We start from the raw sequence: 11,957 nt of genomic DNA on the forward strand, positions 1-11,957 counted from the left end.
GCCACTTTAGGCCCCCCTCTTAATCTAGCTCTCTCCACCCAGCCTGCCCGTTTGTGGTGGCATTGTCTCCAGTTTTCCTCACCCCCCTGATTCTATTTTATGTTTCCTCACACATAGCTACACTGTGAAAGGATTCAGAAATGTGATCCAAGTGCCCCGTTTGCAAAGGGAGTGTATTGACATACACAACCCATTTGAACAAACTTAGGTGAAACCAAAGGCCTGATTTCCTTTGTACCCATAAGCCATGTTTAGGGTGGCTGATATATGTTCCTCTTCCCTGCTGGAAGAAGGAAACCCTGGTGTTTTTAAAACTGAGGTCTGCCAATTCGGATAGAGTGCAATACTTTTTTTCCTGGCAAATGGAATAGTTCAGTAGACTTTGCAAAAAATAGTGGCTCTCGCTGTGTGACTTCCAGGTGAAATGAGAGGCTCTATAAAGTGGTTTGTGGTTACACATAATTATGAAGTTACAAATGAGATCAACAAAGAAGCAGAAAATGACAGTATCCGAGGTGCCCTATTGCTCAGGAGCCAGTGGAAGTCAAGACCACTAGCTACAAAAAATCTCATTATCACAAGTTCCCAAATTTGTAACACTGCACTTAAGGGAAATTTTATGGAATAATCTGAGCTGATCCATAGATTTGTTCCCACCACAGCAGGCAAATCGTAGTTTCTTATTTCACTCATCATCCAAATGGGGTTAGTACTGTTTTTACATAAATACGAACTATTTTTAGCATAAGTGTGGACTTCTGTTACAGTCTCAGCAAGAAAATAATAAATAGAAATGTGTGGAATAGTGTCTTCATCTAAGTAACTTTTTTTTTTTTTTAATAAGAGGACTCTGCATAGATGTGCAAAGTTTGTTCAGTGATGAGAATCATGTACTGCCTAAATATATAAATTGAATTTCCACTGTTGATCTAACAGAGTAGCTTTCCTTTCTGTTTTTGAGAAGAAGCTACAGAGGATAGTGCAGCCTGGCTGAGTAACAACTGAACACTAACAGTATCTGAAGCCTTTATTTGGTCTGCCTGAAAAGAGTTGATCTTCTGCACTTGGTTCCCAATGGATAGGTATTCACTTCGTTAGGAATACCATCATAATAGGTACTAATTAATGTTCTTGGGAGAGAGGCCAAACATAGCCCTGGAGACCGCATGTTACCCACTCAGCCAGGGAGTCGATCTTGGCAATGAAGCATGTCGGGGAGGCAGCGTGCAAGGCAGTGTCACAGTGTACCTGCTAGGTGTTCAGAGTCTGTCTCCACGGCTGTCAATCCAGCAGCTCTATGAGCAGGACAGACTTTCACTGCAAAAGCATAAGCTTACAAAAATCTTAAAAAAGCAAAATGTCTGACTCCTCACTGCATTATGAAACTGTATCTACATCTTCTGTTAGCTGTCGGAGCAAGACAGGACCTGGGAAATGAACCTGTGGAGCTGCTTTGTTTGTTTGCTTAATCACTTAGTTTAAATATAGATTAAAAATCACTTAAGCTCACCCACAACTTAAGTGTATGTCAACCAACGGCTGTCAGAAGCTGCAAAGAAAACACAGAAGCAAGAGCTTTTAGGAAAGAATGAGAGGAAAGGGGGATTCTGTCACTAGAGCAGCAACAATGTATCTTCCTACCAGACATCTATTCCTAGGTAAACAACAAATAGGAAACAAAAGCTGTCAACTCATTTTCATCTCTTCTTTCTGTTACTGCTGACACTTGCTAGCAGTGAATAATTCAATGAATAATCCCTCATTTACATTTATTTCTTCCGATTAAAAGGAAATGTCATAGTTCACAAAATGTCACTGCATACTTGAAACATGTGCTAAGAAACTACTGCAGGATCTGTATTTGTTGTGCTCCCTGCGCTTGCTATGGCATATTGTGTCCCACAGCAGTATTCCTCTCCCCAGTCCCATCTGAGATACAGCTGCACACCTCACACATTCCTGAGCATTGCCTGTCCCAGTGCTTTCATTCAACTATCACCACGTAACGTAATGTTGAACAGGGTGGCACTGGAAGGAGCTCTGTGCAAACCAATCAACTGAATTAGCAGCCACTTGCTGAAGCAAGACTACCCACCATGAAGTTTTAGCAGCAGTCTAACTAACTTATTATATTGTCCTCATTTTTGTTGGTACAGAAATATTAAGAAAAAATGTGGAAGAGAGATTTAACGCAAACTGCTAGAGAAAACTGCAGAGAAGAGGCCCTGTTGCCCAGTGCTGTTTTCAGGAAGCTTATGGGTTATCCCTGAACAGTGCACCTGCTTTGGAGAGTGGAATCAGCCCAGGCTCCAGAACCAAGGGGGTGCAATGCTTTTGGCTTTATGTCAACCACAGGGGAAAGCATTTTAGTTTGTGTGTGACTTAACGACCTCCTCTCAAGTGTAGCATTACTACAGGTGAGACACCAGGGTAGCTGCTCAGCATGGATGTGAAATACTGTGAGAGCCAAATTCTGGCATCCCTCCTTGCAGCGTGGTGCTGTCCGGTACAAGCAGGTCCCTTGTGCTGTGAGCATGATGAAGGGCATCATGGAACTAAATTGGTGCTGTTCGTTAATGGTCTGAGTTTATCTTCCCTATTAGGAAACAATCCCAAGTTCAAGGTTGATTTTGCAATATTAGGTATGGTATGCATCAATACTTTCCCTCCAGTGTTTTCTGTCACTTGGTGGTATTACACTGGGGTGCAATGGTTGCCCTGATAGTGCGGTCACTTCTCTCCTTTCAGGGTTCTCCTGCTCTTTCTGTTTGTTTGGTGGCACTTTAGACAGCGAGCTCCCCAGCGCAGGGACAGAGCCATCTTCTCTGCTTCCAAGCACACATTATGTTGTATGAGCTACTGGAGATGAGTATAAAAAAGGCAGTAAATTCGAAACCCCTGTACATGTCCGTTTAGCTGAGAAAATACGCCTTGTGGCTTTTGCCAGCGTGTAGCAACAGCTCCGCGGTGTCAGAAGAACCCGCTAGTGGCAGTTGCGGAGCTAATGAACGCGATGCTGGTTTTCCACCTCCCTCACAACATTGACCGGCAGTGTGGGGTCTACGCCCGCGGGGCGATCTTCGCCTTGCCCCTCGCGGGGCTCCTGGCACGGCCGGTGGGAGCGAGCGCTCCAGCGCAGCGGAGCGGGGCGGGCGGCGCGGCGCGGCGCGGCTCGGGGCGGGGCGGCGGAGCCGGGCGGGCGGCGCGGAGCGGAGCGGGGCCGCGCCGGGGGGCCGGGCCGCGCCGAGGGGCCGGGCTGCGCGCCCCGCCGTGCCGCACTGGCCGCGCGGCAGCGGGCGGCAGCGGGGCCCCGGTGCCGGGATGCCTCCCCAGGAGCTGCTGGACTACTCGCCGGCGCTGCGGAGACACAGCCCCCCGCGGGGCAGCGGCCCGGAGCTGGGCATCAAATGCGTCCTGGTGGGCGACGGCGCGGTGGGCAAGAGCAGCCTGGTAGTCAGCTACACCACCAACGGCTACCCCGACGAGTACCAGCCCACTGCCCTGGACACCTTCTCAGGTAGGCAGCGGGGCCGTGCGCTCCGCGAAGCCGTCCTCTCGGCGTGCTTTACCTGGCTCGACCCGCGGCACTGGCCAGCGCAGCTTGCGGGGCTGGGGCTGGCCCTTCCCGGTTAAACTCGCTGCCGTGGGGTGCGTGCCAGGAAGGCTTTGCAGGTGTAGGGTGAGGGCTGCCTATGAGGACCAGACCCCAAGACCATTTTCAGCAACTTGGACTGAGTCACTTGGACGTTTTGTGCAGCCTTTAGCAGGTGGAAGTCTGGCTTCTTGCAGCTTTGAGGAAGAAGTGAGTGTAGGCAGGGTACCAGTATGTGTCAAGCTGACTTTCAAGTTCTGTGGTGTTGGGCCCCTGCCTGGTTTTGTTGTGTTATTATGCGTAAACAGAAGAAGGGGATTTAATGATTTATTTATGTTATTTAGCTTCATAAATATCACAGTCTTGCACTGTCTAACTTAAACTTCAAGCATTACTGTTCAGCTAAAACACGCTTTTTCACATGTGTGCTCTAAGGTTAGTGTTGAACAGAGTTTGCAAAAAAAAATTAAGAGCTTTAAAAGTCTAGCTAAAAATGCTTGCCCCATCAGCTAATGAGACCTTACTGGTTTCTACTTTTGTAAATACCATCTTTGTCCTTGTTCTCCACTCCTCTTCTCTCAGACTCCAATTCCTAATATGAAACTCAGGAATATACAAAGCCCTTTGAAAGATTTTGGATCTTCATCTGATACAGAGAAGCAGAATAGTGTATGACAGTATAGATAGGTAGATTAGAGATGGGCTCAGGTCAAACCAGGAACTAGACTTCAGATGTGTCATAGTCTCATGGGTGCTTAGAAAGAGCATTTTGTTTGCTCCTCATGGTCACTCTTATGCTGGGAAATCTTGATTTGCCTTGATCATCTCTAAACTCTCCCACTGTCACTTAAAGGAAATGAAGTGGGAACTTGCTGCTATTACAGGGTCCAGTGGCCCTTTGGAAACGTATGTAAGAAGTTCTCAAGTCCTCTAAGGGAAAGGTAACTGCTCTCCCTGCTACTTTCATGCTAATGTGTTCAGTTTTGGGTAAGAGAGGCTAGAAATTACCATAATTATTAGCATCCAAATTTTCTGAGAGAGGAAATCCTTAATAAAATAATCAAGAAGGGTGGAGACAGCATGAGTTCAGATATTTTCCTGTTAGTAATTTGAAGATAGCTGCATGTAGATTCAGCCCTACTATGAACATCCAGGTACTGAGCCTGACTTCCAGAGGTGTGTAGCATTTGCAACTGATAGAAATCAAAAACATCATTAAAAATAGGTCTCCCACATTTCACTTTCTGTTTATTGAGAGGAGCAACAAATAGGAGAACAGAGGTATCTCCGTTCCCACTCCACAATAAACTTGAAGAATCTCCCTCCCTGGATTCACAGATCCTAGTTCAGAATCCTCATCAGAAATTTCAATCCACTAGTCTCCACTCTTGAGGAATACTTGCAATTCTGCACAAATACTGCCACAGAACTGAGCCTCACAGTTTACATCCTAACCCTAATTCTGATCAGTGGATCATAAAGCCAGAACCAGTTAAAGAAGACAGTTAGAAAGGAGAAAGTGTTATGTTATTGGGAGAATAACATTGGGAAAATGGGCTATGACCCAACCACATCTCTTTGGGTGCTATCTACAGCAGAGTGTCACTGCTAGGTAGAGCAATGTTCAATGAAACATGTATCCAGTGACCTTTCCCCACCAGGCTATCTTGTTCTGCCTGCCCCTTCTATATTGTACTGAAATCCAGACTCATCTTGAGGGTGTGTGTGTTGTGAGGGTGGTAGTTAGATGGCAGTCATAGAGTTGCTAACGTAGCTTAGGCAAGCAGCAGGTATGAAACCACTGTGTGCAAGCCCTGGAGCAGGAGGTGATATATGTGGCACCTTCCTTGTGAAGACTGTTGAACATTTCAGAGATGCTAATTAGTTCTCTCAACACTCTTGTGAGATAGAAGAAACCAGATACTAGAAAGGCAAATGCCCACTGCCTTGAAGATCAAGTCAGGATCTAGCAGGCTCTTTGATCAGAAACAGGTTTCTCTTCCTCCTTTGGGGCAAAGATATGGTAACAACCCAACCATTTCCCAGTCACAAGGAAGAGATGGCTTTCAGCTATGCAGCTAGGAGTGGCACTGTAGTGTGCACCCAGCCCTTCCATTTTTTTCCTTCACTCTCAGTCTTCCACCAAATATCATTTCATCTTTTCTCCCATCTCCTTCTTTCTTCCCAGCCTTCTTTCAGAGAGGAGTGCTCTCCAAGAGCTCATATTAAACTATCTAGGTCACTTGTTTCTCTCACTTTTGTCACCTGCTAATTACTTTAAGAATACTAAAAGATTGAGCCTGCTTTTGTTTTTTAAAACAAAAAAAGTCAATAAAGCCTCCTGGGTGCAGAGAAGGAGTTTAGCTAGCTGGTGTCAAGTGCCAGCCATTGTCACTTTAGCACAGGATGTCTGCCGCTTTTCATCAGAGCACAGCTACCTCCACATTGTCAAGACTTTAAAGCGATTTCCCAGTTCCCCCAACCCCTTCCTCCTTTTCCTCAGTTTCTAGCCAGTCTCTGTGGTATATGTGCACTTAAACATTTCACAGTTTAATTCCAGATTTCCATCCGACGTCCTGCCAGCCCTCAGTCTGAGTCAGCTGATGCCATATAAAGGCTTACTGTGATTAGGGAATGAAATGGGTGTACACCTTATGTGTGTAACTCAGTAGATCTTCAATGTGTAGACAGTCTCTGAAGGGGTTTTTGCTCATGACTATTTCCTTATAAGCAACTGTATTTCAAAGTTGTTTTTAGGTTTTTGCTTTTCTTTAGCTGAGACACTTCTGAAAAGATTCTTTTTAATCTCTCTCTCTCTCTCTTTTTATTTTTTTTTTTTAATGCTGAACTTCTGACTTGGGTGGACAAAACTTGAACAGCTTGTTTAATGGACAGTAATTTGAACTGTCACCTTGGGTCAAAAAGCTAGGAGCAAGTTGCTGAAATTCTCAGTTTGCATTTATTTGCTCCTTTGGGGCGTGGCAGAAGACTGTTCCCAGGGCACGGCTCAGCTAATGGCTCTCTCTAGAGGATCTGTTGTCCAGGAATATGAAAAGATTCTTTCAAAATGTCAGAAAAAAATCAAAACACTCAAGGGATAACCAAATCAGAAACTCTGCTGCAGGTCTCCTACTGTTCCCAGTGCAAACTTCAGATATTTCAGTGAGATTTTCAGCAAGAAAGACAGCTATAATGGACTTGACTGACTTCAGAGAATCTCTTCAATGGGATACAAACCAGAATGCTCCAGGGAAGAACTTCGTGTGTGTCTGTGTGTGTAAGGTGTTGTACACAACTTCCTTGGACTGATCTTTATTCTCCTTCTGCTACAGTGCAGGTCCTGGTGGATGGAGCCCCTGTCCGGATCCAGCTGTGGGACACTGCTGGGCAGGTAAGCTCTATCAAAGGAGTGCTCAGCTGTGGTGCTGTGGAACAGGAATTACTCACAGGTTTTTGAGGAAGGCACTGTTTAACTGGGAAGGAAGGAAACACACTAGTCCAGCATTAGGCGTCCACTGGTGTGACAGTCACAGGTGACTGTCAGACTCCCTCATCTCTGAAACTTTTCCCTGAATCATGGCATGGCCACAAAGTGATGATGCCCTACCAAAGTGGTGAAGTGGTCAAACCAAAGATTGATCACCAAAGTGATGAAGCCATGATGCCTTAGCTCTGAGGTGATGCTGTCTAATTTCATATGTAAAAAAACAACAAGAGCATTGTACTGTTCAAGTTCAAACCATGAAACATTTTTATTTTTTTGCCCTTTCTACAGGAGGACTTTGACTGTTTGCGCTCACTCTGTTACCCAGATACTGATGTCTTCCTTGTCTGCTTCAGTGTGGTAAACCCAAGCTCTTTCCAAAACATTACTGAAAAATGGATCCCTGAGATACGAACTCACAACCCCCGGGCCCCAGTGCTGCTGGTGGGGACACAGGCAGACTTGCGGGATGATGTCAATGTCCTTATCAGCCTGGATCGCTACCATGTGAAGCCTGTGCCCAGGCCTCAGGCAGAAGGCCTAGCTGACAAAATCCGAGCTGAAGCTTACCTGGAATGCTCAGCACTAACCCAAAAGAACCTCAAAGAAGTTTTTGACATGGCCATTGTCAGTGGTGTTGAGCACAAAGCACGTCAGGAAAAGAAAATGACAGCCAAAGGTATCAAAACCCTCTCCAAGTGCCGCTGGAAGAAATTCTTCTGCTTTGTTTGAAGCTGCTTTAGTGGTGGTGGGGAAAAAAAGAAACACTTGATGCCAATGTTAGCTGCATACCTTCTTGGAGTGACTGCTCCTATGGCCCCAGCAAGGAGGTTATGATAAGCTGCTGGGCTTGGAAACCTGGCTTTTGCTGGGTTACAGTATCAGATGCCTAGGAGACATGAACTGGATTTCCACTGTGCCAGGATGTGGATGGTTCAGGCAGCTATAAGTATCTGCTGGACGTGTCCAGTGTCCCAGACTAATGGGAGCCTTTGATATACAAAGACTCAGTACCACAGAACAGGCAGGTACCTTAAATTGTTCAAAATGACCAGCTTTCTATCTGAAACAAACACACTTTCAAAGTTTTGGCCAGGCATAATCTAATTCTGGTGTAAAGCTGGGAAGGGACTCTTGAAGTCTGCCTGTGCTTTGGCAGATTTACAGACTTGGCCAAGAATAGGGCAGGGGCGGTTATGGAGGACTGCAACATGGTCTAACAGGGGCTACTGAGTTTGTAAAATAGGACTTGGGTTTTCCCTCTGATTCTGCTTGCCAGAATAGGTAGAAGTAACTTGGCTATGAAAAAACAGCACTCTTTTCTTGAAGGCCTTGTTACTGTGAGTACCCTCAAGAAGATTTTTCCTAAATAAAGGCCATCAGCAGACTGAAGAGAAAATGCACTGAGAGGTGCATTAATTCCTTAAGCAAAACATTCTCTGAAGAGGACTCTGCACTCCAGTGAGTGACAATGCTCTAGCCCCATCTTAAGAAGCAGTCACTAACTGGGGGACCTATTTTGAAACGACTGTGTGTGGTAGTTTGGGACAGAAAGAGGATGAGGAGCAGTGATGAGTGGCTCTGTCTACTTATCAGGGACTAGGCTGCATCAGTGAAGGGTTTGTAATACTACCAAGAGGAAAAATGTAGACAGAGAGCCAATGCATGTAATGAAAGGAGAAGAGAGATGTAGCATGGAAGAAAGAAAATAGAAAAGAAACTGACAGAAAAAAGAAAGAGTAAAGGGAAGTAATGAAGGAAGATGGAGAAGATATGAGGCACAAACACTGTTAAATGAAAGTTGTGAGTCTACTTGTAGAAATTTCTAATTGTAGAAATTATAATGCTAATATTCAGGAGGTTCTCTAAGAAACTGGAAAAATGCTAGTGATCTCATTTTCTAAGAGTTATATTGTCTATGCAACATGTTCTGAATCAAAAGGAAGGACTCGGAGGGAGAGAGTTCCTCTTGGACAATAAAATCCTCAGTTTAAGATCTATGCAGGAGAACAGAATTTACCTTGTATTGTTCTTCCTGAAGTTGCAGAACAGGAATGGAGGGATCAGGGCTTCTTTGTATTGTGCTTCCCTTTCTTAAAAATCACAGCTTGATCTGCTGGAACCAAAAGCAAAGGAAACCCATGTGGTTCCTGCCACAGAAAGACATTCAGGGTATTTGCTCCATTGCTCTCTCCTCTGTTTCTCAGAGGATTAATTTCCCCAGTGAATTTATTCACATCTTATTACAAAACTTGCATCTATTTCTAAAACTTCTCTCATGGAGACATTTCGTTCTGGCTTGTGTAGAGGAGAGCACGTCAAGCAAAGGTTCAAAACTCAGGGGCTTCTCTGCATCTGGCCATGACTCATCTCTTTGGAAACATGCTAGAATAATGTGACACAAAGGGATACAGTTGTGAACCGTCCACCCTGCACCGAAAGCACACATGCCTGGGCCAGAGCATCTGTACAAAAACAGCGGATAAAGACAACATTGTGCAGCTCTGGATCCAAACACACGCCTGCAAATATCTCTCACAACCACTTGTTTTGATAGTGTACCTCATACAGTCCCCAGGCTGTGACACAGCCTGCCATCTCCCTGGGCAGTGTCCTACTCGAAAGAGGCAGGCACACCTTTTGCAAAATGATGTGGCCCACTGCCCTGGAGCTGCTGCAGGATAAGGCTTGGAGACTTGAACAGGCTGGTGTGTCCAAATGGGCTGCAAGCTAAAAGGACTGCCTCAAGTGAAGTGCTGTTGGGGTCCAGTCAGGAGTCCTGAAAGACAGAGAGTGCAAAGGCAGTAGCTAGAACTCATGTGTCCTGCACATCTCTAGGCGGGACACTATTTCTTGAACAAAGCTCTCAGTCATCCATATATTCCTGCAGCTATTTCCTACTTGTACAGGCACCCTTGCTGTATCACTAGTTCAGTTTGTCTGTTGGGTCTTTATGCATTTCTTTAGCCTGTGAGAACGGGCTCTGGTGTGGCCCGACGAGGAGAATCACATGGAGCAAATCACAGGCACAGGCAGCACCAGCCTCCTCTCATTCCCTGCTGAAGGGGGTGTGCTGGGAAGGGCAAGTGTTGTCCTGCAGTAGCTTGGTATAAAACAGGTTATTCTATCCCGGAGAAGAAACTGTACAGAGGGCCGCTTTCTTCCTCTGTGACTGTGTCCAATATTTGTTTAAATAAATTTTTTTAAATGGCTGCAATTTGCGTCTGTGATTTCATGAGTACAAAGTAAGCTGGGCCTACAGACAAAGCAGTCGTTCCACCTTAGTGGTGATAGGGTAAGAGAAATTACCCCATTTCTCTTTCCTTGCCCAAACCCCCATTAGCAGTGGTAACACCCCCCCTCATTTTGGATAGCTGGAACCCTTCAAGATCCTTCTGTTGCTCTGTTAATTTTCCTCTCCCTCAGTAGCCACTGAGGGAGGTGGAGTAAAAAATATTCAGAGCCTCTCCTCAGAAGCCACCATCCAGGAACTGGTCAGGAGGCCCCTCAGTGCTCAGTGGGACAAGTCCTCCGGGACCTTGCATTTGGTGCTTTAATAACAGCATGTTGCTCTGTCACCATGCTGGGGGGTAATTAAAGCCACCAGCCTTATTTAACTGTTTAACTTGGTAGTTAAGCATAACTCAAGTGCTGAACAGCGTTGTCCACACCACACGAGAGAAAGGCACTATCCGTGAGACTCATCCTTTTAGGTGTATCATCAGTACTGCCAGTAGGTAAAAACTAACCCCATCAACATCTGGGGTGCGGCAGCTGCTGAGGGAAGGGAAATGAGGCTGCTGGGGGATTCCTAGCAACAAGGCAGGAAAGAAAATGGAGGAAAAAAATACCCAAAAGACCTCACAGCAGAGAACAGGGGATGAACAAACACAATTCAGAAACCAGATAGAGGAGATAGGGAGTAACTGCTAAGAAGACATAATTTGGGAACTCTTTTTTTTTTTTTTTTGGACAAAGTCTGAGACCATTCCTGCAGTCTGCTAGATGCAGAGAAGCCTGGGGGATTAACTGGAGCTTTGCAGCTTCTCAGCATTAAAGCTCATAGGAAGACCTGTGAATGGAAATAGCAGGAAAGTGTGAATTAACTTTACATGGAGTGAGTCCTTTCACAGAACCATATCCTGTCACATGCATTCTAAGCACACTAAAATGCCCCAAAACACAAAGGAAGATAGCCGAGCTCCTGGGGGGCAGGTGTCCGTCTCATTAAATGGAGCTCCTCACCGCAGGTGTCTTTCAGCCTTGCTATAGTCCTCTTCATGCTGCAGTACTGGACCTGTGCTGGTACCTGGCTCTGGTATAGTTCAGGCTTGTTTTTGCATAACAGTGCTCCTTGACCAACCTGTGTATTCAGATCACACCAACAGCACAGGAGAGTTCATGACAGACTTGCTAACACAACCCACCCCCACCAGGCGAGGTGAACCTAGCTAAGCCCATTACTAGGCCTGCACAACTCTACACAAGTGCCACTTATTTTAAGACTAGGAAAGATCCTTATCACAATTTGATCTTACTTGTTCCAGAGCACAGTTCTTACCAGCAGCAAATGCCAAAGTTTGTGTGGACAGGACAGTGCCTCCTTGTTTGCTCAGGCCTCTGACTTGGATACTGGTCAGCAGACTCTTGCACCTATCCCCATCAGGGATTTCCCCACCAGCACAGACACCATGACGAGGACTTCACCATAGCTAAGCACCATGAAACATGTATGCTAGCTGCTGGCCTCAGCTGCTAGCTGCAAAGGAGCAGAGCACTAGCAGCAGCAGCAGTGAGCACATTTCTGTGGTGTAATAGGACCCTTTTGTTTCCTTTCTCAGTAAGCAGCACACCCTACATGGATTCAGCTGTGCCAAGTTC

The 11,957-nt window shown here is 45.7% G+C and overlaps 1 protein-coding gene across 1 annotated transcript; it reads left to right on the forward strand.

The window, feature by feature from the left end:
* The first annotated feature begins 3,321 nt into the window (after positions 1-3,321).
* RHOV (ras homolog family member V) lies at positions 3,322-10,279 on the forward strand. Its single transcript, XM_062576086.1, has 3 exons — positions 3,322-3,517; positions 6,925-6,983; positions 7,368-10,279. The coding sequence occupies exons 1-3, from the start codon at positions 3,322-3,324 to the stop codon at positions 7,806-7,808; spliced, it is 696 nt and encodes a 231-aa protein (XP_062432070.1). The 3' UTR covers positions 7,809-10,279.
* Positions 10,280-11,957: the final 1,678 nt, after the last annotated feature.

This window comes from Rhea pennata, chromosome 5 (genome assembly GCF_028389875.1).
Source record: "Rhea pennata isolate bPtePen1 chromosome 5, bPtePen1.pri, whole genome shotgun sequence".
Taxonomy (NCBI): Eukaryota; Metazoa; Chordata; class Aves; order Rheiformes; family Rheidae; genus Rhea; species Rhea pennata.